At 58.5% G+C, this 27,721-nt stretch overlaps 8 protein-coding genes across 8 annotated transcripts; 5 read left to right on the plus strand and 3 right to left on the minus strand.

Moving 5' to 3' along the window:
• Positions 1-77: 77 nt before the first annotated feature.
• Positions 78-6,082, plus strand: SPRG_13986 (hypothetical protein; the record flags this gene model as incomplete). Its single annotated transcript, XM_012353405.1, has 11 exons — positions 78-359; positions 408-590; positions 671-758; positions 804-1,171; positions 1,251-1,452; positions 1,500-2,381; positions 2,592-2,891; positions 3,109-3,924; positions 3,966-4,631; positions 4,676-5,374; positions 5,421-6,082. The coding sequence occupies 11 exons, from the start codon at positions 78-80 to the stop codon at positions 6,068-6,070; spliced, it is 5,136 nt and encodes a 1,711-aa protein (XP_012208795.1). The 3' UTR covers positions 6,071-6,082.
• Positions 6,083-6,720: 638 nt separating this feature from the next.
• On the plus strand, positions 6,721-9,866 carry SPRG_13987 (hypothetical protein; the record flags this gene model as incomplete). Its single annotated transcript, XM_012353406.1, has 5 exons — positions 6,721-7,296; positions 7,352-7,729; positions 7,783-8,380; positions 8,427-9,482; positions 9,600-9,866. 5 exons carry the CDS (start codon positions 6,721-6,723, stop codon positions 9,821-9,823), a joined length of 2,832 nt encoding a protein of 943 aa, XP_012208796.1. The 3' UTR covers positions 9,824-9,866.
• Positions 9,867-10,518: 652 nt separating this feature from the next.
• SPRG_13988 (hypothetical protein) lies at positions 10,519-15,954 on the plus strand (the record flags this gene model as incomplete). Its single annotated transcript, XM_012353407.1, has 9 exons — positions 10,519-10,704; positions 10,760-11,073; positions 11,129-11,301; positions 11,353-13,684; positions 13,735-13,803; positions 13,836-13,917; positions 13,970-14,472; positions 14,544-15,552; positions 15,608-15,954. The coding sequence occupies exons 1-9, from the start codon at positions 10,527-10,529 to the stop codon at positions 15,952-15,954; spliced, it is 5,007 nt and encodes a 1,668-aa protein (XP_012208797.1). The 5' UTR covers positions 10,519-10,526.
• Positions 15,955-16,486: 532 nt separating this feature from the next.
• Positions 16,487-17,015, plus strand: SPRG_13989 (hypothetical protein). Its single transcript, XM_012353408.1, has one exon. It carries the CDS (start codon positions 16,510-16,512, stop codon positions 16,975-16,977), a length of 468 nt encoding a protein of 155 aa, XP_012208798.1. The 5' UTR covers positions 16,487-16,509; the 3' UTR covers positions 16,978-17,015.
• Positions 16,932-18,485, minus strand: SPRG_13990 (hypothetical protein). Its single transcript, XM_012353409.1, has 2 exons — positions 17,104-18,485; positions 16,932-17,048 (listed from the first exon to the last, which is right to left on the minus strand). Exons 1-2 carry the CDS (start codon positions 18,454-18,456, stop codon positions 17,031-17,033), a joined length of 1,371 nt encoding a protein of 456 aa, XP_012208799.1. The 5' UTR covers positions 18,457-18,485; the 3' UTR covers positions 16,932-17,030.
• Positions 18,486-19,606: 1,121 nt separating this feature from the next.
• SPRG_13991 (hypothetical protein) lies at positions 19,607-21,097 on the minus strand. Its single transcript, XM_012353410.1, has 5 exons — positions 20,669-21,097; positions 20,407-20,623; positions 20,097-20,352; positions 19,873-20,047; positions 19,607-19,832 (listed from the first exon to the last, which is right to left on the minus strand). Exons 1-5 carry the CDS (start codon positions 21,083-21,085, stop codon positions 19,671-19,673), a joined length of 1,227 nt encoding a protein of 408 aa, XP_012208800.1. The 5' UTR covers positions 21,086-21,097; the 3' UTR covers positions 19,607-19,670.
• An 827-nt stretch (positions 21,098-21,924) lies between these two features.
• SPRG_13992 (TKL protein kinase) lies at positions 21,925-23,195 on the plus strand (the record flags this gene model as incomplete). The annotated part of the gene is made up of 4 exons (XM_012353411.1): positions 21,925-22,401; positions 22,449-22,589; positions 22,633-22,820; positions 22,868-23,195. The coding sequence occupies exons 1-4, from the start codon at positions 21,958-21,960 to the stop codon at positions 23,193-23,195; spliced, it is 1,101 nt and encodes a 366-aa protein (XP_012208801.1). The 5' UTR covers positions 21,925-21,957.
• An 85-nt stretch (positions 23,196-23,280) lies between these two features.
• SPRG_13993 (CAMKK protein kinase) lies at positions 23,281-26,554 on the minus strand (the record flags this gene model as incomplete). The annotated part of the gene is made up of 9 exons (XM_012353412.1): positions 23,281-23,533; positions 23,588-23,747; positions 23,797-24,209; positions 24,253-24,414; positions 24,463-24,641; positions 24,688-25,400; positions 25,509-25,586; positions 25,632-25,731; positions 26,101-26,554. The coding sequence occupies 9 exons, from the start codon at positions 26,552-26,554 to the stop codon at positions 23,330-23,332; spliced, it is 2,463 nt and encodes an 820-aa protein (XP_012208802.1). The 3' UTR covers positions 23,281-23,329.
• Between the last annotated feature and the right edge of the window lie 1,167 nt (positions 26,555-27,721).

Here is a 27,721-nt window from a genome sequence, read left to right on the forward strand (position 1 = left end):
TAGCGGCGTGCCAAGCGTGTTCGGACAAGATGGAGGCCTGTCGCCACAGCTCTGATTGCTCAATGGCGTTTACGTGCATGGCCAACTCGTCGGCGATCTTCGACAACCCGTCCATTTTGCTCAGTGCCTCGTACCCCATGGGCTACACTGCAAACCTCACGTCCACCATTTCGTCGTGCTATGACAAGCTGGGCGTCTCGTACGTGGGCTGGCAGCAGTTCACGTCGGCACTGCGCTGCTACATGAACACGTCGTGCCCGATCACGGAGGATGTGAGCTCGACCCGCATGGTCTCGCTGCAGTCCAACTACGCGACGCAGATGATCCAGATGCAGACGTACGAGAGCGTGACGCTCTGGGTACGTTGTCTCTTCATTCAAGGATGATGGCTAATCCATCCGATATAGTTTTCGGTCAAGGGCATGACGGTGGGTGCTCTCTACAACGTCGGTGCCTATGGCTATGGATACACGTCGCTCGAGTCGCAGCTTTGGTTTCTGAGCAACTTTTCCTCGTCCATCTCGGCGTACTCGTACACGTCGTCCATGTCGAACCTCTGGACGCTCGAGCTCACGTCGAAAACTTTGTGGGTCCGCTGCCGACGATCCAAGTCTACCACAACTACGACTACGTCCGCGTCTCTTCGCCGAACGCGTCGGTCGCGATGGAGGTTGTACCGTACGACCTCAAGTTCTTCCAAGCGTCAGCAATCAGGCCACCGTCCATGGACATCTTCATGCCCAACAACATGTCAACGAGTACGTTATCGAGTGTTTCAACCAGAAGACTTATGTTGTGTGTAGTGTGCGACCAGTGCCGTGCGTTCTTGCACAAGTACTGCGGTCCGGATCCGAGCTGTCAACAGCTCATGACCAACTTCCAGCGCAACATAAACCAAACGGTCCTCAACCTCATCAACGCCGGCAACGGTAGCTCTGTCGATGTCTCGGACATCATCGCGCGCAGCGTGCCGGCGGGAACACCGGCGCGTGCAGTGTCTGTCTTTGGGCTCTACCACTCGTGCCTCTCGTTGTATCGGTGCCCGCTGGTCAAGATGCCACCCGGTGCGCCGGTCGTGCCCATCCTTGATGCGAGCGAAGAAATGCACATGGTGATGATCTACAACACATCAGCCAAGTTCAACCTGACGCTGACGTACCCGGCTCTCAACGTGACCATGTATATCGACAGCACCGCCATTTCATTCGACTATGCTATGCGCTGGCGTCGCAGTGGAACGCATCGATGAGGCCGACTGCGTATTTCGACTGCTTGAATACGGTACCGTGCTACTTGACATGTACTTTCCGCACTCGATCCTGCCGCTGTCGCTACCAGACATCGCCTCAAACCAAGCCAATTATACGTACCAGCAGACGGCGTCCCCAGTAATCCAGCTCATCCCTGCCAATACCACGGTGCAGGACTCGAGCGTTGAGATTGTCCAGAGCCGTACGTTGATCCAGCGATTGATGCCAGAGGTCTCACCTTGTGTCTAGCGGCGTGCAACCGCTGCCAACAGCACATTGCAGCCTGCAACCTCAGCCCGTTCGGTTGCCACGCTGTGCAGTGGTGTGTGGAGAATGGCAAAGCGACGCAGCAAATGCGCAACGGGCCCTTCTCCCCCACGACCGCCGGGCTCTACGCTACGCGTAGTTTGAACGTCTCGTCATGTCTGACAAATGTGTCACTGGCGGCGGCGGCCCCATACCTCGCTGCGTCGAGCTGCTATGCGACCAACAAGTGTCCGGTGGGAGCGACGTTGAGTCAGATTTTGGCCGATCGGAGTCTCGTGACCGCAGTGACGCCCGGCTACCAGAAGATTCTCGTCTCGGGAGATGAGAAATATTTCGTCTCTGGAGGCAACTATTTTCTGGCAACAGTGAGCCTCGAATTCCGCCTCCTGGGCTCGTCGTCGTCCGTGCTCGCGGACCAGCTCCAAGCAATGTTCAAATCTTTTGGCACCGTCGATGTCTCTTTTGGCACCGTCGATCTCTGGACCTCTCAAGAAACCAACACGATGTGGTACATCCAGATATCGTACTACAACTACACCGGACCGCTGCCGACGATCACGATTGCCACGTCGGGGTTATTGTCAGCGTCTCTTGTCAATACACAGCACCCGTCGCAATACTACGAGGTCGTGCCGCTCAGTGCCGTCAAGTTCGGGTTTCCATACCAAGCCAACGGTGCGGCACCGACACCAGCCCCGATGACTACGTCGCCGACGCCGCTGCCCATGTACGGCTCTATCGTGTTTCCATCGGGGGGCCAAACGACCAACACGTCAATGGTCAATGCGACGGTGCCCAATGCGAAAATGACAATGGCGCTGGTGACCAACGCGACGATGTTCATGGCCAACAACATGACCTCCAGTACGATCTCAAGAAACTCTACTACAGGCCTCATCTCCGGTGTAGTGTGCGACCAGTGCAATGCATTCTTGCAGACGAATTGCGGTCCGGATCCGAGTTGTCTTCAACTCCTGACCGACTTCCAGCGCGATATCAACCAACTACTTGACGGCGACGCATTTGCCCAAACCCGTAGCGCCGACCTCTCGGCTATCCTTTCGCGCAGCGTAGCAGCGTCGACCCCGTTGCGCGCAGCGTCCGTCTTGGGGCTGTACCTTTCGTGCCTCGCGCGAGATTGGTGCCCACTGGTCAAGGTGCCTCCCGGTGCTTTCGACGCGCCCATAATCTTTCCCAGAGACGAAATTCACGTCGTGACGATCTACAACACGTCGGCCAGCTTCAACCTCTCGGTGACGTACCCAGCACTCGACGTGACACTGAACATGAGCAGCTCCATGTCGTCGGCCGATATCACCTACGCGCTGGCGTCGCAGTGGAACGTATCGATGCCGCCGACAGCGTCTCTCTCCTGTCCGTGGTGGGGAGCGTGCGACTTGAGATTGATATTCCCGTCCTCGATCCTGCCGCTGTCGCTACCAACCGTCGTCTCGGACGGAACTTCCGTATCCGTGACCAAGCCGTACACAGGAACACCAAACCTCTCGTTCCAATCGGTGTCTTGGAGCCCGGGAATAGTCGAGAGCCGTACGTAGCACGATCGGATCCAGGGTACTCATATTCTGTCTAGCGACGTGCACCCGCTGTATGCAGCGTATTTACGATTGCAACTACAACCGGTTTGGGTGCGGGAATGTGCTGCCCTGTGCGGACGCAGACAACGCGACGGAGCAAGTGCGCAATGGGTCCTTCTCCGTCGCATCCGCTGGGCTCTATTCAACGTGGAGTATCAACGTCTCGTCGTGTCTTGCGAATGTGCCACTGGCGAGGGCGGCTACGTACCTCGTGAGGTCGAGCTGTCTGGCAGCCAACATGTGTCCGATGAACGCGACGTTGAGCCAGATCTTGGCCGGTCGGAGTCTCGTGATCTCGGTGACGCCCGGTGTGCACATGATTCTCGTCACAGGCCCCCTCACGGCCTTGGTGAGCGTCGACGTGCATCTCCTCGGCACCCACCTTGGTCGTATTGACTATATTTCGCTCTACTCGTCGCCGTCGCAGCTCTCGAGCCAGCTCCAAGCGGTCTTTGGCGCATTGGGCACCGTCAACATGGCGACATTTCAAAAGGCCGACACGATGTGGTACATTCGGATAGTGTACGCCGACTACGTCGGGCCCCTGCCAACGCTCTCGTTTGCCACCGCGGCGTCCGTGACGGCGTCCGTTATCAGTGCAAATTCGCCGTCGCAAAACTACCAGGTCGTGCCGCTCAGTGCCGTCAAGTTTGGTTTTCCGTACCAAGCCAACGGTGCGACACCGGCGTCGATGACCATGTCGCCGCTGCCCATGTATGGCTCCATCGTGTTTCCATCGGGGGGCCCAACGACCAACACGCCAATGGTCAATGCGACGATGCCAAGTGCGCCGGTGAAAGTCATGACCACAGGTACGCGCCTTCGCATCGTATCGTACTCACCTTCTTCCTAGTTTGCGAGCAGTGCAAAGCGTACTTGCAAGCCAACTGTCGCTGGGATGCGGACTGCGCAACGCTGTCGACCAGCTTCCGGGCGGCCATCAACGTCAACGTCTCGTCGCTGCTCTACGACGTCTCGCCCTCGTCGCCGAAGTCGATTTCGTCGGTGCTCTTGGGAGCTCAAACGCCGTTTGCGACCACGTCGCTCAAGTCGATGACGCCCTTTGCACTCTACTACTCGTGCATGAGCCACTACCAATGCACACTCAACACAACTATGGTCAACGGGTCGCCCAAGAACGTGGTCCTCTCGACGACACCCGAAGTCCACGTCGTTTCCGTGAACATGATAGAGAGTGGGCGAAACGTGACCATCTCGTACCCGACGCTCAACGCCTCGCTTATCGTGACGAAGACATCTACCGTTCTCGGCGCTTGGAATGTCTCTTGGCAGTCGCCCTGGGCCGTCTCTCTGGACCCAGCTGTCGTGGTTACGTGCGTTAACTCGTGCTCCGTCATGCAGACAATAGTGACATTCAAGAACCTTGCGATTCCGGTGCCATTACCAAACGCCACGACGGCGTTGTATACGTGTACCGTAACGCGCGCCGGGCTCGGCAGCCAAACGTTGTCGTTGTTGCCGTCAACGACTGTCACCAACTCGGCCCTCGTGCTCAGCGGTACGTTTGTCATCTTGGACACGAGAGACTCATGACATGTGTAGAGAAATGCAGTTTCTGCGTTTCGCAATTTAGCATCTGCGCCGCCAACGCAGAGTGCGCCAAAATTCTGAGCTGCTGGCGCACAAACGCATTGATTGCGTCGACACTTGACGCTCTCCAAGCGTCGCCGACGCTGTCGTCTGTGAACGCGACGTCCAATGCGACCATCTGCTTTGGCAACCCACTCAATGCGAACGCGTTTTACTTTGCCTTTCCGATGAGCTGTCTGCTGAGGAACGCGTGCCCCGTCGCCGCCGACCTGAGCCTCACCGCGACCATCGCGTCCATCTTGGCCAACCGCATGATTGTACCGACGGCGACGACAGCGATCCAAACGATCTACTTGGACAGGACCTCTAGCGTGACTTTGACCCTCACGTCTTGGAACTCCCAGAACAACGATGTCGCAGTGAGCTTTGCAACGCCAATTGCAGAGGTCGCGGCATTTGTACAAGCGGTGGTTAGTGGCATGGGCCAAGTCAACGCTTCTTCTGTCGCCACAGGCCCGACGTCGTGGGCCCTCACGCTCACGTACACCAACTACATTGCGCCGCTGCCGACCATCACAGTCTATGGTGGGACCGCAACGGTATCGTCCGTGCCGGCGAGCTGGCTGTACAAAGTCGTGCCGTTCAACGTCACCGCGTTTGGTTTCCCGTACAAGACCAACAATGTGATGTTGCCGACCTCGGCGCTCAGCAGTACGTGTCGTGTCGTGCTGCCACGTGTTCTTATTGTATCGTGTAGCCAAGTGCCAAGCCTGCGCGTCCCTCGCAGCCCAGTGCGCCATGTCGACGCCATGCGCGTCGATCGTCTCGTGCGTCGGGAATCAAACGACCGGCAACTTTACGACGGCGCTGGCGACCGGCGCGATGCAGACGCCGATCGAGTACACGTCGGCGGTCGCGACCTGCACGGCCAACGTCGCACACACTGCGTGGTACATGTATGCGCAGGTGATGGCGTGCAACGAGGTCAACGCGTGTCCGCTGCTGTCGACGACGGCGTCGGTCGCGGCGGGGCGCATGCTCACACGGTACTCGTACACTGCGACGCAAAAGATCCAAGTCAACGCGATCGCCAATGTCAATATCAACGTCAAGTTTGCGATCGGGTCGACGTTTGTCGGCGCGCTCCTCAACGTCACGTCGGCCAACTCGACATCCAACTTGACGGCCCAAGTGCAGACGATCTTTGCCGGTATCGCGACCGTCACGGCCATGACGTGGAGCGACGCGGCAGCGTGGTACCTCGGCTTGACGTACGCCAACTACTATGGCCCGCCCCTGGCGCTCACGATCTACGGCTCGCACAATGCGACGATGACGCTCGACCAAGGATCCCGCCAGTTTGTGACCGTTGTGCCCTACAACGCATTGTCGTACGCCCCGTACTAGAGTTGCCACACTCAAAAATGCTGCTGTCAAGTTGATAATTTGACGATGATGTTGCTCCATCTCGTCTCTTAGCTTTAAAAGTAATAAGCCCCGAGCCACATAATGGAAGACTAGCATCAAATTCCGTCATAACCTCTGCGCGGACACGGAGCATTGGACCGCCTTGACAACGCTCCCTTGTCTGCGTCTCGTGGACTGTCTCCGGGCACCGTTGCGATCTGCCGAAGGAAGAAACCATGCGCCTTAAGAGGTCGTGGCCGGCGACGTTTAATGCACGTGTGAGATGTACATCGTCGTAGGTAGAGCCTTTCATCGGTGTAGAGATATTATGATGCAACTGCCCATCATCACGCTGGTCGACGAACTCGCTTTTTCGTGCTGCCACGTCACAATATAGCGTGGAGTATGACATACGAATTCAGAGAGCATTGGAATTCTGAAAAGCTCACCACTGGTTGGTCCACAACGGCTCGGGCGTGGATTGGCTAAAAATGGGTCCGATTTGAAGCTCCGTGGCATAATCCATGCATTTTAAACTCAAATGGTGCATGATAATACAAATGACAAGATGTATTTAAATCTTTCTATATTAATATTCCGACCACGACCATGGGCGAGGTTCATTCTGCGAGCTTGCGAGAGGAAGAAGCATGGGCGTCCCCGCGTTCTACCGCTGGATCAGCATGAAGTACCCCAAGACGGTGGTCTACGCCACCGAGGACCCGCCGACCAAGATCGAGGGCCGCGACCGCTTCGGCCTCATCGACATCGAGGCCGAGAACCCCAATGGCACCGAGTTCGACAACCTCTACATCGACATGAACGGTATCATCCACCCGTGCGCGCACCCGGAAGAGGGCGAGCAGCCCAAGACCGAAGAAGAGATGTTCATGCGCCTCATGGACTACGTCGACCGCCTCGTGGCCTGCGTGCGCCCGCGCCGCCTCCTCTACATGGCCATCGATGGTGTTGCACCGCGTGCCAAGATGAACCAGCAGCGCTCGCGTCGTTTCCGGTCCGCGCAAGAAGCGCGCCAGCGCGAGGAAGTCGACGCTGAAGCCCGCGAGTACATGGCGCTCATCGGCCACAAGGTGCCGGCCAAGCAGACGCCGTGGGATTCGAACGTCATTACGCCCGGTACCAAGTTTATGGCCAAGCTCGCCAAGTTCATGCGCTTCTACGTCCGCGACCGCATCAACTCGAGTCCTGGCTGGAAGAGCCTCAAGGTACGATCTACGATATGCATCGATGCATCCCGCGATTTCTCACGCATCCGACTAGGTGCTCTTTTCCGACGCCGGCGTCCCGGGTGAGGGCGAGCACAAGCTCATCATGTACATCCGCGACCAGCGCTGCCAGCCCGACTACGACCCGAACCTGCGCCACGTGCTGCACGGTCTCGACGCCGATCTCATCATGCTTGGGCTCGCGACCCACGAGGCGCATTTCTCGGTCCTTCGCGAAGAAGTGCTCTTCGGCAAGGCCAAGTACGAGGCCATCGAGGCCAAGGCGCGTCTCACGGGCAACGACCCGTTAAAGGGGAAGCGCAAGGCCGGCGATTACGGCGAGCACGACGCGGCCATGCTCGCGTCCCACTTGAAGCCGTTCCAGTTCCTTCACATTAGCACGCTGCGCGAATACCTCCGCATCGAGTTCGAGGTACACCCCTCCTCCTTCCATAGCGATCCTCTGGCTCATCCTGCCATGTGTAGCCGGTCGCGGCCACCCTGCCCTTTCCGTACGACTTTGAGCGCATCATTGACGACTTTGTGTTTCTTTGCTTCTTTGTCGGCAACGATTTCCTGCCGCACTTGCCGTGCATGGACATCCGCGACGGCGCCGTCGACTACCTCCTGCTCGTGTACGCCAAGCTGCTTCCGTCGCTCGGCGGGTACATCACCAACCCCGGCGGCGAAATCGACCTCTCGCGCGCCGACGTGCTGCTCGCCGAGGTCGGCACGGTCGAAGAAACCATCTTCCAGCGCCGCATCGAGAAGGAGCGCCGCAACGCCGAGTTCCAAGCGCGCCGAGAGATGTACAAGAAGCGCGACCAAGTCGCTGCCGAGGCGGCCCGCGGCGACGCGGTCTCTGTCAAGCGCCACAAGGACGGCCGCGGCGTGGCCACGCCGTCGAACGAGGTGTACAAGCAGCTCGAGCCCAAGCAGGCGCTCAAGGAGCGCATCAAGCACATGGAGCAAGCGCAGCTCGAAAAGTACCGCGAAGAGATCAAGGATACCGTGCGTCTCGGCGAGCCGGGCTGGAAGACCCGTTACTACGAGGACAAGCTCAAAGCCAACGACATTGAGATTGGTACGTGTGTATGGTCCTGTGGCCAGCGATGTATTGATGATACTAGGTGGCGGCCGCGAGCGCGTCTTCCAGGCGTACATTGAAGGCCTGTGCTGGGTCATGCGCTACTACTATGCGGGTTGTGTGTCGTGGACGTGGTTTTACCCGTTCCACTACGCGCCGTTTGCGTCGGATCTCAAGAACATTGACCGATACGAGATCAAGTTTGATCTCGGGCAGCCGTTCTGCCCATTTGAGCAGCTCATGGGCGTCTTCCCCGCCGACTCGAAGCACGCGATTCCCAAGCCGTACCAATGGCTCATGACGGACCCGGAGTCGCCGATTCTGGACTTTTACCCGGAAGAGATCCCGCTCGACCCGAACGGGAAGGCCGCGCCGTGGCTCTGGATCGCGCTGCTTCCGTTCATTGACGAGAAGCGCCTCTTGGATGCGATGGCGCCGGCGAACGCCAAGCTCACGGACGCGGAGAAGAAGCGCAACGAGCGCTTTGGGAAGGAGCTCATTTTCTTCCATTCGAGCGCCGACCAGCCGCTGCCGACGCCGACGAATTCGCCCGTCGCGCTCGTGCCGACGACGTTCCAGATGGCGGGGAGCATGGCGTACCACGAGCCGAGCTACTTTCCCGAAGGCTGCATCGTGCCGAGCCCTGAGAAGGCCAAGATCGAACTGCTCGACATCCGCAACAACAAGTGCCTCAGCTTTGAGTTCATCTCGCCGCCCAAGAACCGTCACCTCTCGGTCTTGCTGCCCGGCGCGGTCGAAGACGAGCCCGTGCTCTTGTCGGCGGAAGACCGCGAAGTCCGCCCGCCCTTCTTTGGCAATGCCAACATTTCGATTGTCGACATGGCCGGCGCCGCCCGAACGGCCATTAGCGTCCGCAACAACCAGCGCGGCGGCAACCACAACCGCTTCCAGCCGACGCAAGGACAGCAGGGGTGGGGGACCCCGACCCACAACAACTTTCTCTACGTCCCTAACGGCAACAACGACCAGCAGGGCCAACCGCCGACGTCGGGCTTTCGGCATCAAGCGCCGTCGGGCGGGCGTGGTGGCTACCAGGGTGGTCGTGGTGGCTACCAGGGTGGTCGCGGTGGCTACCAAGGCGGTGGTCGCGGTGGCTACCAGGGTGGCAGCAACTACCAAGGTGGTGGTGGCCGTGGTGGCTACCAAGGCGGCGGTCGCGGCGGCTACCAAGGCGGCGGTCGCGGTGGCTACCAAGGCGGTGGTCGTGGCGGCTACCAGGGCGGCCGTGACTACCAAGGCGGGGCCTCGTACCAGACTGACGCGGCGCCGCCGCAAGGTGGTGCCATCGGCTCGGGCTTTGGCCCGCGGGCGCCCAACATGGACGCACTCAAGGCCGGTCTGCGCAACATGCACGCGCAGCGCGGCACGTATGACAAGGCGCCGTCATCCTCGTACCCCAACCAACGATACGACCGGTAAACCCACAACAATAATTGCTTCATAAATCTAAGATCCAGTTTTTCTATCTACTATCTACTATCTACTATCTATCTATCTATCTATCATCTATCGATCGCCGGAGGTTGACCATAACCAAGGCAATAAGCCTTGACCTCAACACTCCGCGTTCATGTCAGGAGTGCTACCGGTACCTGGATAGTCACACGGCCGAAGCACACTCGAGCAGTTTCTTGCCTCACAACTTTCTGGTTCTGCAGTTGGAATCGTAAACGATCCAAGGAACTGCGTGGATCTGCCAGATGTAGATGATTGGGTTTCTGCCCTTGGAATTGCGCGCAACGAGCCGTTTGCGCATCGTACAATAGCTTGCAGAGGTCGTCGTACTTGACCGCAAAAGCACCTCCTCGTGCAGCTCCACGTCGCAGAAAAGGAGCGTTGAAGCCCTCGCGTCCAAGGAAATAAGAGAGCTTGATATTTTACATCAAGGGAAGCGTACTGCTATATATTCTGGCTTGATAAGCACCTTCACTCAGCTAACACGGTGCTGGTTCTCGCTTGACAGCGACGAAGCGAAGCGACGATCACTTTCCACGAAGGTGCCCGTGGGCAGTGAAAACCTCTTCGTTTCAATACCGTTGGATATAGGTTGCTAGAGGTTCTGCACGCCCATTGGTCCAATTCGTTCTTTTGGAGGCCATTGACAATCCAATTCGGACGCAGCATGGGGATCCGAGGCCTGACGTCGTACTGCCACGCCAACCAAGCCGACTGCGGCGACGCCGACGTGGACCTGAGCGGGCAGACGCTGGCCGTCGACCTCGACTCGTTCCTGCACTACGCCTGCGAGCAAGTCTCCAAGCAGTTTGCGCCCTTTGATGCGAGCTGGGTGCTTCTCGGCGGTACGACGAGCATGCTTGGTCTATGGCGGTGCTAACGAGGTGCAACTCGGGATAGGCGACCAGCGTGCGCTGTACGTCTGGGTCCAGGACTGGATGAAGAAGTTCTTCCGCGCCAAGATCCGCCTCAAGTTTGTACGCGACCCGCCCGGGTGCTTGAACACGATCAAGGACGTGACCCACGAGAAGCGGGCGGACGAGCGCGCCGAGAAGAGCGCGATCGTTCGTGACGGTATCTTTGCGTCGCCCACCGAGGTCCTCGAGAGCTCCGCGGTCGTGGACCCGACGACGATCCGCGTCGACGAGAGCTCGGCTGCGGCCAAGATCGCTGTCGAGACCCACGCGGTCTTTCCCCTTGCCCGTGCCACTGTGGTAGCGCCCTCCATTCTGTGGTCATTGCAGGAGAGCTCATGCGATGGTGTCTTAGGTGCGGTGCATTCAACATGCGGGCTGCTCGCTCATTACGACGAGCGTCGAAGCCGACGAGGCCCTCGGCAAGATGGTGCGTGACGGCCTCGCGTTTGCCGTGCTCTCGCAAGACTCGGACTACCTCCTCATGCAAAACGTCTCGTACATTCCTTTTCCGAATGTCACCTTTGGGTACTCCTTCTCTCGCATGGGATTCCAACACCGTAATAATGCTGCATGTAGGGACGACGAGACCGTGACCGCCTTTGTCTACCGCGCAACCAAGGTGGCCGACTGCCTCGGCGTTGCGCCCACCAAGCTCATTGAGGTTGCGCTCGCCTGCGGCAACGACTTTACTCCCTACCTCGAGCGCCATTTTGATTTCGCGACGCTTGTCAACCTGCCGTCGCTGCGCCGCGTGAACGGGTTCCTCGGCGTGCAGGCGAGCGTCGAGTGGCTTGCGAGCCAATTTGGCGAGACCAACTGGCTCGACGACCCGTCGTTCCAGCTCTTCCTCAAAGGCAACGCATCCGCGCTTAGCTACGTCTATGCCGTCTACAGCTTTTACGGCGCAGAAGACCAGCTCCTGTCGCGGTACCCGGCTGCGACGCGGCTCTCGTGCCTTCCGCCCGCCGAGTGGAAGAAGGCCATCAAGCTCCTCGACAAGCAAATGTACCCGAACTTTGCTCTGGACGTGCTCTACTGCCAAGAGCGCTACCTGAGCGCGCGCCTCGACGCCCTCGAGTCGCATCCGATCGCGATGGACGCCAACTGCCTCATCTACCACACCCTCGGGCAAACGCAGCCGGTTATCGAGTTTCTGGCCAACGGCAGCTCGCGCAGCGTGACGCCGCTGAGCAGCGACGGCAAAGCTCCGATCCCGATCCACCGGCTCTTGGCCACCGGGAAAGAGACGCGGGCGACGGCGTTTCAGCGCAACGTCGTGTTTCTGTTGGAAAAACACCCGGCGCTCCAGGCGCGGCTCCAGGCGTGGAAGGGCGCCAAGACCCACTTTGAGCTCCAAGTGGTTGCCAACGCGATCTCGCTGCTTGTGCCAACGCTGAGCGAGCGCCTCCACACGTACGTGCTGCCGCTGCTGCTGACGGCCGCCGTGTGCAAGACGATGCAAAAGCACGCGACGATTGTGCCGCTCGTGGGCGTGGCGAACGCGGCCGAGATGGAGGCCTCGGTCGTCTACCGCTACTGGATCGACTGGCAGCTCCATCACCTCAAGATCCTTGGGTTGTCGCCGCGCCTCAACGAGCACGCCTTCTTCTCGGCCGGTGTCTTCTCGACCATCCTGTCGCTGGTGACGCCCCAAGTGTACTCGAAGAACCACGTCAACGCGGTCGCGCGTCACTTTTTCGGCGACGACGTCACCTCGCTCCAGCTCTGTTCGTGGTCCTACTGGATGCTGGCCCCGCTCTTCGAAGAGTATCAGCCGCCGCCGCTGCCGCTGCTCGCGCCAAAAGGTGCGCTGCTACCGTCGGTGCTCGCCAAGCGCCTTCGCCGCCCCAAGACGACCACAACCTCTGCACCACCATCGACAGCATCGCTGACGACGCAGCTCGAGCAGATGCAGTTGAACCCGCCGCCACTGCCGATGCCGCCGCGCGAGCCGTTGCCGCCGCGTGAGCCGGTGCATATTGAGAAGCTCATTTTCACGCTGCCGGTCTTTGCGCACAAGGACGAGCTTTTGAACAATGTGGGCAAAAACCCGCTCACGATCATCCAAGGCGAGACGGGCTGCGGCAAGAGTACGTCGGTGCCGCAGTTTATCCTGGATGAAGACCCGACCGTCAACATGTACATCACGCAGCCCCGACGCGTGGCTGCGATCACGCTGGCGTCGACCGTCGCCAAGATGCGGGGCGAAGAGGTCGGCAACACGATCGGGTACCGTGTCGGGCAGTTCCAGCGCGACTCGAAGGCGACGCGCATCACGTACGCCACCACGGGCTACATGCTCGAGCGCATTATCCACTCGCCCGAGTCGATCGCGCAGGTGACGCACCTCGTGCTCGACGAAGCCCACGAGCGCAGCATGGACATGGACCTGCTCTTGCTCATGATCAAGACCAACTGGCACCTCTGGCCCAACCTCAAGCTCATTATCATGTCGGCCACCATGGATGCGGCTATCTTTTTCAAATACTTTAAGGACGGCCTCCCCTCGCCGCTCGCGTGGAAGAAGCCGCTGTTTGTCGGCTCGGCGCTCTATGACGTGACGGCGATCTACATGGACGAGGTCCATAAGCACATTTCTGGCGTCGCCGAGATCACCGCGCTGGCCAAGAAGCTCACGACGCAGCTTGCGGGCTGGAAGAAATCCGACTTGGATCCCGAAATCATGGGCAAAAAGATTACGCAAGTCGTGTCGATGCAGCTCGATCTCTGCGTCGCCCTCGCGCTGCACATCACCAAGACCGTCGTCGACCCGTCGTGCATCCTCATCTTTCTCCCGGGCATCTCGGACATTCAGTATGTCCATGAGCAGCTCGAGAAGATGCGCGACATTCAGCTATTCGTGCTGCACAGCGAGCTCGACATTGAGGACCAAGAAAAGGCCTTTGCCGTACGTGCACACAGACTCTACAAGCGATCTGAGCCGTTTGCTTTGTGTAGCCGGTCGAGGGCAAGGTCAAGATCATCCTCTCGACCAACATTGCCGAGAGCAGTGTGACGATCCCGGATGTGACGCACATTATCAACTCTGGCATGGAAAGCAAATCATGATGCCGACGACGGGCCACATGGAAGTCCTTGTCCGTTCGTGGTGCTCGCAGGCGTCGGTCAAGCAGCGCTCGGGTCGGTTTTCCTCGTGTTTTTTTAAAAATCCTAAAGCTATCTTTGCGCGTAGGCCGCGCGGGTCGCATTCGCCCGGGTACGGCGTACCACTTGTTTACCAAGTCGTTTATGAACGAGTGCATGGCCGCGTACACGACGCCCGAGCTGCTCCGGAAGCCGCTCGACAAGATTGTGCTCCAGCTCAAGGCGCAGCTCGCCCACATTGACACGCCGACGAACCTCCTCAAAAACGCAATGAGCGTCCCGAACCTCAACAACATCACCGGCGCCTACAAGGTGCTGCACGAGATGGCAGCCGTCACGGAAGCCAACGAAACAACCACGAACGCGATCACGCCGTTTGGCGTCTTTTGCACGAATTTTCCGCTCGACGTGCGTCTCTGCCGCCTCCTCATGTTTGGCCTCAGCGCCTACGACCTCGGCATGCAGCACGGTCTCGTCGACGTGATCATCCTCGCGAGCATCCTCGCGTCGCCCGATTTGCACGTGGCGCCGTCCCGCTTCCACATTACGAGCGCTGGCAAGTACATGGCTGAGATGAAGCATGCGCTCGAGGTAGACTGCTCGATGCTTGTATGTGACATAGGTACGATGGGTGTACGATGTAGGGCAAACTCTCGCTGCAGATGGACGAGAGCGACGACCAGCCGCTGTGGAGCGAGCCGCTGGCCATGTGGCGCCTTGTCACGCGGTGCTTGAAGCTCAAGTCGAAGGGCGCGGTGATGCATTTGCTGCGCAAGCACGCGATTGCGACGCGCCGCTTCCAGACAATGTGTGTGCTCATGGGCGACGTGTGCCTCCGCTTTGTGCGCCTCGCCAAGCGCCAAGACTTTGCCCACTCGCGCGCCTTGCAACCCTCGGTGTTGCGCTCGGTCATGGCGCTCGAGAAGTTCTGCAACAAGGGCTTTTGCCCCGACTGGAAGCACGAGCACACGCCCGTGCCGATGCTCCGTCTCGTCTTACTGCTCAACTATACGGACAGCCTCGTGGCGGGGACCTTGCCCCAACCGGGCGCGAAAGCAAACAAGAAAGGATTGCCGAGAACCAACCAGGAACCGGTCCACGCCACGCTCACGCTCGACGAAGAGAGCAAGTGGGTCAAGGGCGTGCCTTTGGACGACTTGGTGCGCACGCTAGCACCCATCGCACGTGACGCAGCGAGCGAGATCCACTCACTCAAGGTCGACCAGAAGAGCCTCACGATCCTCTTTGCTAAGACGACGACGACAACCAACGACGACGACGACGACGACAATGTGGACGTGGCGCCAAGCTTTAACGGCCTTCCGTTTGGTCTCTCGCTGCTGCACTTCATGCGCGACCGATCGTTCCCGATCGATGTGTCGACCTTGCCGCTCTGGGAGCCGAGCTCCGGATCCATTGACTCGATTCGCCTCCGCATGCCCCCACGCCAAGTCGCGGGCTGCAGTTTGATTGCGTGGAAGCAGCTCAAGTCGGGTATCAAGGTCAATTGCTCGGGCCGCAATCCGATGGGTCTCCCCTTCAAGTATCTCAACAAGGACAACCAAGTGCACGGTATCTTCTCCGAGCAGCTCTTGACGGGCGATGGATCGATGATGCTCGGCGGCAAGTGCACACTCCTGCCCCCCGCGGTCGACAGCTACCTCGCGATCCGTACACGCTATTTCTAACGACTGTGGCAAAGTGGACTCATGGTCGTCTGCTGTAGTGATGCTCCTCTCGGCCAAACGCAGCGTGTGGTTCCTCATGGACAAGACGGGGCTTCTCTGCGTCGCGCTCAAGGTCGACGGCCACAACTACTTGCTGCCTGAAGGCGTTGCGCTTCCGATCCGATCGGTCATGGCAACCGTCAACCAGATCCGGAAGGACCTCTCGCACGGCCTCACCAAGCCGCTGCGATCGCTGAACGAGCCATCGAGCAGCCTGAGTGGCCCCGAGATGGACGCGCTCTTCTCGACCGCCAAGGCCAAGGGTAAGAAGTGGGACTGGGTTCAAATGGAGCTCGAGGCCGCGTACTTTGAGCCGTTCCCGCAAATCATGCTCGATGAGGACTAGGTTCTCGTAGCCAATGCTTTGCCCTGGAGATATCTTTGTCGTCTTATTTCATGGCACTGGGTAACACGAATGAATGCTGCTTGCACGACCTAAAATGATGTCCAAATGATGGCACACCACTGTCTGGAGCGACGTACAGGACCCGTCGTGGAGCTCATCCATCGGACGACGCAAGCTCGGCCCTCAAGATCCTTCGGAACCCAAGACCATACTAAACGCACGTGCGATCCCTTCTTCGCAGGTTGTCTTCAGCACCTGGACAACAAGGTAGCTCTCTCTCGCAATCATCGGCCAGAACCTCCAGCTTTTGCTGCATACTCTAGTCGATCGCAAGCACTTTCAACCGCATCGATGGCTCTTATCTTATGGCTTTTTAGGAGCTTCTTATACCATTCCCTTGCACGCCCGCGTGGCCAAGATGGAGGCGCCGCCACGTGATGCGTGTCAACCCGTTCTCCGGATAGTCCGTTATCCGGATGCGCATCCGGTTGAGTTTGGTTGGATCAGGGCCAATCGGCTTTCGTGCTTTGCACCGAGTTGCCACAAGTAGAAACGATGGTGCACGCGCGGAATCGTCCTGGCAAAGGCAAGGTCAAGGTCTCTCGCAAGTCCAAGCCGATCCGCAAGTACAAGACCAAGTTCGTCGGCGACGGCGAGATCAAGAAGGTGTGGGACCACAAGCTCACGACGAAGCAAAACTACGAAAAGATTGGCCTCAACCGCGACCCGAACGCGATCGCGCAGATCCGGTCGTGCACTGAAGACCTCATTGACCCGGAAGAGCTCTTCGACGTGCCCGACTCGGACATTCTCAACCTCAACGACGAGCGCAACTACAAGAAGGCCGAGAACCACATGTCGGAGATGGAGATCGCGTACTTGCGCCCGCTCCTCGCCAAGTTTGGGGACAACTACGCTGCGATGGCCCGCGACATCAAGATCAACAACGAGCAGTGGACCGAGTCCAAGCTCAAGCGGCGGTGCGCGCGCCTCAAGCTCGTCGACGCCAAGATTATCAAGTAATTAGAAAATTTGTTCGTGTCCATAAGATTAGAGGTGCGATTACTTGTAGCGTTTCATGCGACAGAGCAGCGCTATGATGAGCACATTGAGCCTATCGAACCTGGTAGATTGGTAGAGAGAACGCACCTCGCTTGGCCGCCCGGAGCTGGTTCTGCACTTGGCATCGCGGACACGGCCCGCCCTTGCGGTGCCGATGCTTGGTGCCCTCGACTTTGACTTCGGTTGCCTCAATCTTGAGCTTGAGGTCGCGCAGGTCCTGAGGCATGCAGCCGAGGTCCGGCAGCGGCAAAAGTCGACTTTTGGCCGCAAGATGCGCGACGTCGTGTCCGTGATCGACTTGCAAAGGTCCAGAAGTTCTTGGTCGATTGCCATCATGTCAACGTCCGAGTCGTCGGCCGACGGCGTCAGCGGCATTGGCGTCACCTTAAACGACGCCAGCGTGAGGCCGGTCGCCATCATCGCGTGCTTGCGTTTCTCTTGGGCGACCTTCTTGGTCAAATGCGGCGCAGTGACACCGAGCACGGGCAGTGTCGGCAGCTTCTTCGGCGTCGAGGTCTCAATCTTCTTGCGGTCTTCGTTCGGCTGCATGACGTGATCCTTGTCCCGTGCCTTGCTCATCGTCGGTGTGTGGTTAGCAGGCATCGCAATGAACGGCGGCAACGGCGCCGTCTCGACCGACTTGCTCGCTTCGTCCGGCGCTTTGCTTGTACTGTACGAAGAGGACGACGAGACGGCAATCGTTGACGGCAGCGTCCGGACCGGCGCCATGATCGCCTTGGTCGACGAGAGCAGCGTCGGCGTCGTCTTGGCGACAACCGGTGTAAAGTTGACGAGCTTCACTTGGTGCTTGTACGGCACGTGGAGCTTGCGCTTCTTGAGGCACGACGCCAGAATGCGGTTGACCATGCGTCCTGACTCGGTCACGTTGGTCGATGGCAGCGGCGCAACCATCGACGTCATGTGCTTGGCGTCGCTGCTCGGACTGCTGGCGCTGGTCTCGTCGGCCGGCGCCCAAAACCGGTTTTGCTTGTCGCAAATCACGCGGTGGTCAATGTCTTGGTACTCTTTTTCATCCGCTTCGTTCTCGCCCCAGCACACGACGTCGTCCGAGTCGGTTTCGTCGCCGCCAATGCTGCCGCACTCGCTCGGCGGCGCGCTCTCGTCGATCGTCGCCATGCTGTCGTCGCAGCTCGTTGGCAGCAGAAACGTGAACGGCGCGTCTTCCTCGCTCGAGAGGTTGACGCGCGAGAGCAGCTCTTCGTAGCCATACGCGTCGGGCGTCGCGACGCTCGTGGGGCTGCCGACGTCGTCGAGGTCGTCGAGGTCGACGCTCCAGCCGCCATCGTCATCGTCCAGCATCAAGTCGTCGTCGTCATCTTCGCCGAGCATATCGTCATCCTCGTCTTCCTGCAGGTCGTCGTCTTCATGGAGCGGCGCCAGCAAGACGTCGTCCTCTTCCATGCTCCTCATCGCGCTCATCGCACTTCTTTGAATATTGCACCGACCCAATCCAGTGTATTATTTTAATTAAATGCATAAAATCTTCGAATTTGCGGCCCGCCCAACATGCGCACCACAGGTTTGCGGTCCCAATCCTGCTTGGCGCGCGCTGATTGGCTACTGGTTCGGCGCGGTGACGCCGGTCCCCGTCCGACACCTTTAAATGCCCATGTCCCCCGTCCCTTTCTGGCTTCCGACCTGTCCCACTCCGCCCGAGTCTGGGATCGTGCGCGCGCCAAACATGATAAAAATGACAGCGCGTTTGTAAGGCGTTAATTTGCCACCCGCGGTCAGGATAGGGCCCCCTAAAAAAGAAAGAACAGGGACCCATTGAAAACACCCAGCACACGCGACCCTACGGTATGCTCGCAACTGACTCGATTGCCCCAAGCAGGTGATCGAGCAACGAGACCGTCGCGTCTTTGAAGCGGCCCACGCACCAGGAGTGTCGCGCTTCAACCCATGACGAAGGGTACCGGGCGAGATGAAAGGAGCGCGATTGCATTGCGTGCTGCTCCTCCCTACACGATGTACTGTGTACAACGGCAACGACACACGCGATGGAGGAGAACCATGCCATCATCATCCTCTTCCTCTTCCTCCTCATCTTCCATCCTCCCTCATTCTTCGGCAAGCAAAAGAAATCAGAGAGGAAGGCAAGGCGACGAAGACGACCCCTTCTTCGACAGCCGGAGCACGTTGAAGACAAGTCCCAAAAAATGGGGGTGGGGGGCCATGCATGTTGCCAACGGCTTGAACTGGTGGGTTGAAGCCTCCGGATAAAAATCGTCCGCATACGCATGTCTTTTTATTCCCTGAGGCGCCAAGAGCCATACAAACCCACGTGCGCTGTCGCGAATTTAAAAAAACAGCCGCTGGCGGAATCCGGATAGCCAACGAAATGTCGTATCCGGCAGACTCGTGGCAAGCTGCCAGCACACTCAACTCCAAGATCTTATCCACGACTACCTCGGCGACCTGCGATGACGCAGCCATTCCAATCACTTGCGATTGCCCGAGACGCTTACTCGATGACCTACGCTGCCTCGATGAAGGTGCACCAGAGCGTGTCGTCGCCCAGATGGTGCTGTGGACGTGTCTGCGATTCTCAGTCGCGTTGGAACCAGAATGTCGTTGCATGCACGCAGTGTGCTTCTTAGGCTGTTTCTCCATACCACTCATTTCGCGGGGCGCTAGAACGGATTGACGCCGCGCGCGCACCGCACGAGAAAGCTGGGGCACAGCCGTTGCGGCGGCTGGAAGTTGGTCGAGAGCTTGGGCGAGTACGGTGGGCTCGAGTCGCGGATGATGCCGATGACATCGTTCAGAAGCGGGTCGTCGCCTTCGATCGGGTCCTACGCCGCGTCGTTTCCTTGCATCTGAGATGACAGGCACCTCAATGATAGGGTCCGTGTGCGTCTTGTTGGCGTAATACTTGACGTGCACGGTCGCACCGGCCTCGGTGAGGACGTGGGCAAACTTTCGGGTCGACTTCCAGCACACGGTCGTGTCTGCCGTTCCGTGGAAGAGGTGGACGACTGGCAGCTGCGCCGCGGCCTGTGGCGGCAGCCTAGACATGCCATCGCTTTCAACGCACGGGCAAAGGGCTTTCAGCGCACCGGTCGACGCGGTCGGTGGGCGAGTGGTGCGCAATGTCGTTGGCCATGATGCGTGCGAGGACGCGGCGGTCGAGGCCATGCTCGTGGAAGCGCTCGATGGATTCCTTAATGTTGTACGGACCAGAAATCCCGATAAAGTTGCGGAGGCGCGACGGCGACCACGCTGCAGAGCCTGGGCGCTCGATGCTCTCGAGCAGCACGAGCGCGCCAATATGCGCGCCCGCCGACTGGCCCACGACCGTAATGTTATCCGGGTCTACGCACCAACGATCGCTATAACCTCGTCTGGAGCATCCGCAGATGCACGTACCACCGCCAAAGAGATGGATGTTCTCAAAGACGTACGCAATCGCCGTGTTGATGTCGGCCATCATGTCGGGCACGATGCCCTGCGGGAAGTTGCGGTAGTCGGGCGTCACGACAAGGATGCCATACGACGAGAGCACACGGCCCATGAGCGCGCCCCACGCCTTGTAGCCGATGATCCACGCGCCGCCTGATAAGAAGACGACGACCGGCATCTTGGCCTACGCCAACTGAGCGCGTGCACGTACTATGGATGTGACCGGTACCTTGGGCTCGGGTACCATGTAGATGTCGAGGAGGTTGCGGGCTTGGCAGCCGTACCGAATGTTCTTGTGGACGCGCACGTCAAAGAGCCAAAAGTACAAGATGCGCAAAAACGCGGGCGCAAGAAGGCACGAGAACGTGACGAGCTTCACAAACATCGCGATCCACTTGTACGAGACGCGCAGCGCCCAGAGGAGCTTGGCGGCCAGCGTCGTGATGAGCCACACCTCGGCCGAGACTTCGGCGAGGTCCAGCGCGCACTGGCTGCGCGGCGTGTCCACGGCCGAGCGCTGCACGGACTTGCGTCGCTGCGGGCTGCGCGTCTCGACGCTCGGCCGCTTGAGCAGCGTTGGCGATGGCAGGCGCTGCTCTTCCTCAAGCAGCGGTGGGCTTGGCATGCGTCGCGGCGACCTTCCCATGACGTCGGTCGTTGCACTATGCAAACGGGCGTTGCGCGATGATGGATTCTGATTGGTCAAAAAGATACGCGTTTCAATTACAGCGGCGATTTTCGAGATTCGCGCGAGTGCTGCGATGACGCCGTCGCGTCGGCGATCCGCCATCAACATCACGTCCACGACAACGTGTACATATTGCCAAGGTCATTAATATTGGATATGTATAGTCTTGATATTGCTGTCAAACAGAAACATGCTGCAACGCTACAGGCGATGACCAAGAATCGATGTGTGAGCTGGTCGGTCCCTCGCTGGATCGGTCGTCGTGTCCTGCGTGAAGGGCTACACACTTGCTAGTCGCGCACACAAGTTGTCTGTTGGCGTGGTGCCATGGTTGGCGACGCGAGTCTCTCCTTCGTGGTTGGACAGCGTTGCAAGGTGGACGAATCCCGGGTATGGACAAGAGATTCGAGGTAACACTACCTACTTCCTCGCAAGGGTACCCTTGTATCTTGTCAGCGACCATAAGCACGTAGCTTTCCAGTGTTCGATGCACGCACAGTTTGGTACTGAGCAGAGCGCAAAGCAAGTTTGAGATTTACATCCCAGTGCTTGTCGTCTTGGCGCGGCAGTCGACCAGACCGTCCATGTCCTGGAACACATGTTTGTGTTTGGACCGTAGATGAGCTCGTGGCGCACTGCAAACGCCACGCCTCGACGTATACAAGTGCGTATCTGCATGGCAAATTCAATTCCTTCCTCTTCACCTGGCATTTTATACATACTTGTAAGGCACATGCATTGGTGTTGCTCGTAGAAATGTCTCTCGGTCGTTTTCAACGCCAGCGTTTCGCGAGAGTGCGTGGGCTAAACATATAAGCCATTCTCGAGCGATGGGCTGCGGCGCGTCGATTCTGCAAGAGCCACAGGGCATCTCGGTCGACACGCACAAGTTTGTGCACGCGAGCAAGGCCGGCACACTCGCCAACTCGGCGCGCGTCCGCGTTAAAAAGAAGGGCGACGACGTCATCACCGAGTCGCGCAACCTCAGCGAAGTCTTCTTCGGTCTCAGCGTGCCCTTTCACGAGATTGACGTCAAGTCAACGCTGGGTGCGGGCAACTTTGGCGTCGTGTACGAGGCGTACGTCAAGGGCAAGCGCGTCGCCGTCAAGAAAATCTACCTCCGCGAAGACGGCGACAAGGCGAGCGACCTCGACGACTTTGAACAGGAAGTCGACATCTTGTCGCTGCTCGTGCATCCCAACATTGTGCACTTTCTCGGCGCTGTCCAAGAGTACCCCAACTACTGTTTGATTACCGAGCTCTGCGAAGGCTCGGTACGTCGCGGCAAGCATATACTAGTATCGACCTGCCAGTCGTGTAGGTGCTCGACCTGCTCAAGCTCGTCGAGTCCAAGAAGGTCCGCGCCACGTGGGGCCTCGTGCTCGACATTGCTGCCGACTGCGCGAACGCATGCGGCTACTTGCACTCGCTCGAACCCATCATCTTGCATCGCGACATCAAGGTATGAATCAACTCTGTACACGATGATGATATGCACTGCGTAGGCCGAAAACTTGCTCATTACCGAGCTCTTCCGCTGCAAACTTTCGGACTTTGGGCTCTCACGGTCGCTCGAGAAGGACGCGATTGCCAATACGGTGTGTGGCACCCCGCGCTGGGTCGCGCCCGAGGTCTACCGCGGCGAGGTGTACTCGGAAAAGATCGACGTCTACTCGTACGGCATTGTCTTGTGGTGCGACCGTTCTGCAAGAGAAAGCGATCTTATGCGCGAGTGGTTAGGGAGCTCTTTTGCTTCAAGAAACCGTATCTGGACCAGGACCCGATCAACTTGCCGTACATGGTGGTGCACAAGAACTTGCGCCCGCCACTCTGCGTGCACATTCCCGAAGTACTGCACTCGCTCATGAAATCGTGCTGGCACCCCGACCCGGCCGAGCGGCCGTCGTTTCCCGCTGTGCTCCAGCTGCTCGCGAACGCCAAGTCCGAGGTGAAGCCCAGCATTACGATCGACACCAATATCTCGTACGCTGAGGCCGTTGAAAACAACAACCGAAAGCTGTCGCAAGGCATCCGCATGGGCATTGGCCTGAAATCGGGGCTAATCTAAACCCCTCTTCTATTTAACACATAAGAGACATCATCCAAACACTGCGAACACTGCAAATCTGGGATCGGATTCCAGAAACGGGCTAGGGTTACTCGGTGCGTTTTCGTAGATTATTGATACAAGGCGTCCTTGCCTTAGCGCACGTGCTCGACGTGCTGATTGGACGACTCGTGGTTGTACTTGGCGTGGTTGTGCTGGATCGAGTACTGAAGCGCGACGAGGCTCTTGATGACAACGAGCGCCGCGTTGCGAGTCGCCTCGCGCTGACTAGCCGGCAGCTCAGGAAAGGGCACAAGCGACGGGTGCGTCTTGCGCTCTGGGTCATACGTCGCGCCATACTAGACAATCATACGAGATGAGTTTCATCAAGAGAATGTGTTGGCGAGAGCGACCTTCCACCCGAGCGCCATGTACTCGTGGGCCCACACCTCGTGGTCGTTCTCTGCGAGGAGGTCACCGAGAATGACCAAGTCGCCAGAGAGCGAGATGCGCTCGAGCGATAGCGGAAACAAGCGCGCTGGCGCCGATGTCTTTTGTGCTCGCAACGCATAGCTTTAAGACTCCATATGAGCGCAACGTATCGAACAGTGCCATATCCTACCCGAGGGCCAATATGCACTGCACCGAGGCCGTGACCGACGCCAAATTCCGAGTTCTCGCAGCGTCGTCGAGGTGCTGGTATGGCACGAGGAGCGGGTGGATCTTCTCGTCTTCGTTTCGTTCGGGCCCTGCGCGCCACCCCTCGAGCGTCTTGGTCGTACACCATGCAAAGTGCACCTGCTGCGCCAGCCACGCAATATCAACGCGAAGCCGCGGCGGCAACGGCACGTTGGCAATGTCAATGGGGCTCGGCGTGTACGGGCTCGTAGAATGGGCTTTCGCAGAGGATGTCGCTGGCGATAGAACGCTCCATAGGGCGAGGTCCTCGGATGCAGTCGCGCTCTCCCGAAGTTGATTGAATTTGAGCTGCAGCGGGGAGACCGCGCCATACATGTCGGCAGCATCGATGCTCACCTAGTGCATGAAGTAGAGTATACGACGGAGGATCGCAGCGGACCTCGCCGAGGGCCACGGTGGATTGGTGGAGGTACTGCTTTGTCGCGCCGGTCGAGAGCCACGGGTGCAGAAGGACGTCGTCCAAGGTCATGCGCTGCGCGACGTCTTTCGCCAACATGCGCGTGATCAAGTCGGTGAGCGATGGCGACATGGCGTTGGCTGTCTACGCTCGACCCCTTTATCACCACGCAATGTACAGCGATGCACGCACGGGAAACGTCAACGGTGCAGTCGCAATCACATCAAAGAGCGCAAGGATGCTCGGTGCTTGGAATGGAAGTTGCCCCACGGCGAGCGCATACAAGGTGACGCCGAGGGCCCAAATGTCGGCCGCGTAGCCGCAATACTCTTCGCCCGAGAGAGCTTCGGGCGACATGAACTCGTACGTCCCTAGTCCATTTGCTTTTCAAAAGGAGGCCAACATCGCTTGACGAACCTTTGGTGTTGATGAGCATGCCGGGTGCAGACCCCGCCGCGGCCTTGTCATCGTCGTCGCCCTCCGTCGATACGTCGCCTTGCACCGACGTGGGTGGTGGAAAGAAGTGTGCGACACCAAGGTCCGCCAGCTTGCACTCGCGGCCGTCGTCCGTCAAGAGGAGATTGTCGGGCTTGATGTCGCGGTGCACGAGGTGATTGGCGTGGAGGTACTTGAGTCCGACGGACGCACAGCGCAAGAGCCGCTTCAAGTCGCCTTCGCCCATGATGTGTTTGGTGTGGAAGCGCTGCGTGGTTTTGTCGTACGACGCGATCGGGCCGCCGCCAAGGAATTCCATGACCAAGTACACGCAGTCATTGGCGCTGTCGTGGATGACGTCGTAGAGGGACACGACGTGCGGAAGGTTGCTCACTTTGCGCAAAATTGCAATCTCGCGCCGCGCGTCGTCGGGCAACGTGCCCGGCGGCTGCCCCCGCTTGTGCGACGCTGCAAGCCGCTTCACGGCGCAGGGCTTGCCGTGCCACGTGTAAAGGTACACGATACCGGACGCGCCGCGGCCAAGCTCCCGCACGAGCACATACTGCCCGTTCAAGACACCGCGGTGGGCCATGCGCTTGGAGATGCCGGACGCAAGCCCATGCGAACTGCGGGTGAGCGCGTCGACCCAGCGGGCGCGGTCCTCCATAGAGTCGGCGGTGAATGTAAGCACCGTCCTACCGTGGTATGGTGTCTTCAAGTGCAAAGTGAATGACGTGGCACTCTCAGAAGCCTCAACGATACGCGCGTCAATGATCTCGATGGACCCGCCACGCAATCGAGACCGCTTGGCACTCTCGTACTTGGTGAGCGTATGGCGCGCACCATCCAGTACACACCAGCGCGCCGTCGGCGTTGGACGCCTAGCGCACCTGTGAAATGCAGCACAAGGTACAAGCAGGTCGTACTGCGGAGTCGAGTAGGAAAGGAAGCCCTCGGCGACGATGTCGACGGGCGTCGCCGATGCAAAGCCCCACATCGTAGCACACAGTTCAAGCCAAATGGCGTCTATTTAGAGCCATGGTAGACACAGAGACACTATATATATACGCGTATAACGAGGAATGCATGCCAACTGAACTGGTTCTGATGGACCGGCCCAGGGGTATAGTTACCAGGTACCCAGGACCGGTCATCGCGAACGGCGTCAGCGACTGGAAGGGACTGGTACATGCAAGCATGGATGCTTACATGTATGGGGTTGCATGTGTCAGTCTTGTCTGCGGAAGGATGCACATCAGAGTGTGCGGTTGACCGTGACCAGGTACGCATCAACGTGTAGATAATCGGCAAAGCTGTCGGGATGCCATCGAGTGGGAAGCAAGACGACGCATCATGTTGACGGATGTAGTTTCGCTCGGGTCTCGCTGTACTTACGCTCTGCAATCATCGCGTACACCTTGTCGTTGGGTGCGGCCTTGGCAATGCGCTTCTGAAGCTCTGCAATGTGGCGCTTGGTCGTCGCGAGGTCTTTCGCGCTAATCGGCGCTTCGGCGCTCATCATGGCGTCGACGAGGGCGACGGCGATCTCGTGCGTGAGCGTGACCGCGGCGCCTTGCTCCGACCCGAGCATGATGCGCGGCGACGACGTGCCATCGTTGGTAAAGCTCGAGACCATCTTGACGGCGAAGAGCGGGCGCCTCGTCGAGTCGAGCTGCGCATGCACAATGGCGTCCAGCGTGCCCTCGGAGCGCTCCTTGTTGAGCACGGCGACGATGCGCTCGCACCACTCGACGACGCTGCGCTCGAGGAGAGGGATCTGGTACCCGGCGAGGTTGAGCATCGTGAAGAAGCACGGGCTCTTGAAGCCGAGGCTGAAGTTGACCTCCATGCTCAGAAAATCCCGACTTTGCGCCAATTACAAGCGACCCAGTGTAGGGGAATTCGAGCACGCATGCCATTGGCTATAATGCTGTTGAATACAAAATTTGGATTGGTCGCCAAGCACCGTATTTCGTATATTTTAAACCAATCACGCGCATGGCGTGACCCGCGTGGAAACTCACCCCCAAGCTCACCCTAAATGCCATCTTGCAGACCTTTCCGTGGACACATTCGTACCGGTACAACGCAGTGGGTACTTGCGTCTAGTGCCGTCGTGAAGGGGCGTCGGTAGCGAATGGATAACCTACGAGGGCGCAAGCAGCGTATCAATCAAGATGGACCAACGCGCGTGGTCACATCGTATTCGAGGGATATCCGGCGAAATGGATTCGCGTATTTTGATGTTCAGGCGATTAACTCTGTCGGAAAGGCGTCAAACGGCGGAAAAAGGGCCACGTATACAAAGGCGTACTCTCTGTCGCGGGCCGCCTGATAATGGCCAACAAGAGCATTGGTCCTTCGTATTACATCTGAACGAACTAAACTGACGTGTTGGCGAAGCAGTCACAAGCGGAGCAAGTCTTGCGGCCGTGACGCATGTTGGCATGGAGCCCGTCGTCCCAGTCGTCGAGAAGCGTGGCACACACTGGGACGAATTCTCAAAAGCCGACGATGACGATCTACAGATGCAACCTGGACGACAAGAAGCGCGTCCCCCATAAATGAGCGGCCCCAATCGCTACTGTAGTCATGTAGAACGAACGGCTATTGATGGCCAACGTGATGTAGCTTGTTGCTTGGTAGTATGTGCGACGGGGCATTCTGTTCCCAATTGCTTCAGGATACGCCGTGACTCAATAACCGCAGGCGATACCGGTCAAATTATCAATCAAACGTGTTCGCGTTGAAACCAAATTAGCAAAAACTAACTCAAAGACTTCGCATACGTAGTGCTACGCCTGAATGCGTGGGAGTTGGCACCAGCACTTGGTCGTTGGGAGTGAGCTGCGCACGGAGAGATCCATCCCGTGGTGGATCCCACTCGCCGAGGGTTAGCTCGCGCGAGGTCTTACGCAGGCTCCTGTACTCGGACCACCCGACAGAGGAGTGCAAGCCGTCGGGTGTGTTTCAAACGAAACCGTCCGAGCCCGCATCCGAATAAATCCGGATACCG

Source organism: Saprolegnia parasitica (assembly GCF_000151545.1).
Source record: "Saprolegnia parasitica CBS 223.65 unplaced genomic scaffold supercont2.123, whole genome shotgun sequence".
NCBI lineage: Eukaryota > Oomycota > Saprolegniomycetes > Saprolegniales > Saprolegniaceae > Saprolegnia > Saprolegnia parasitica.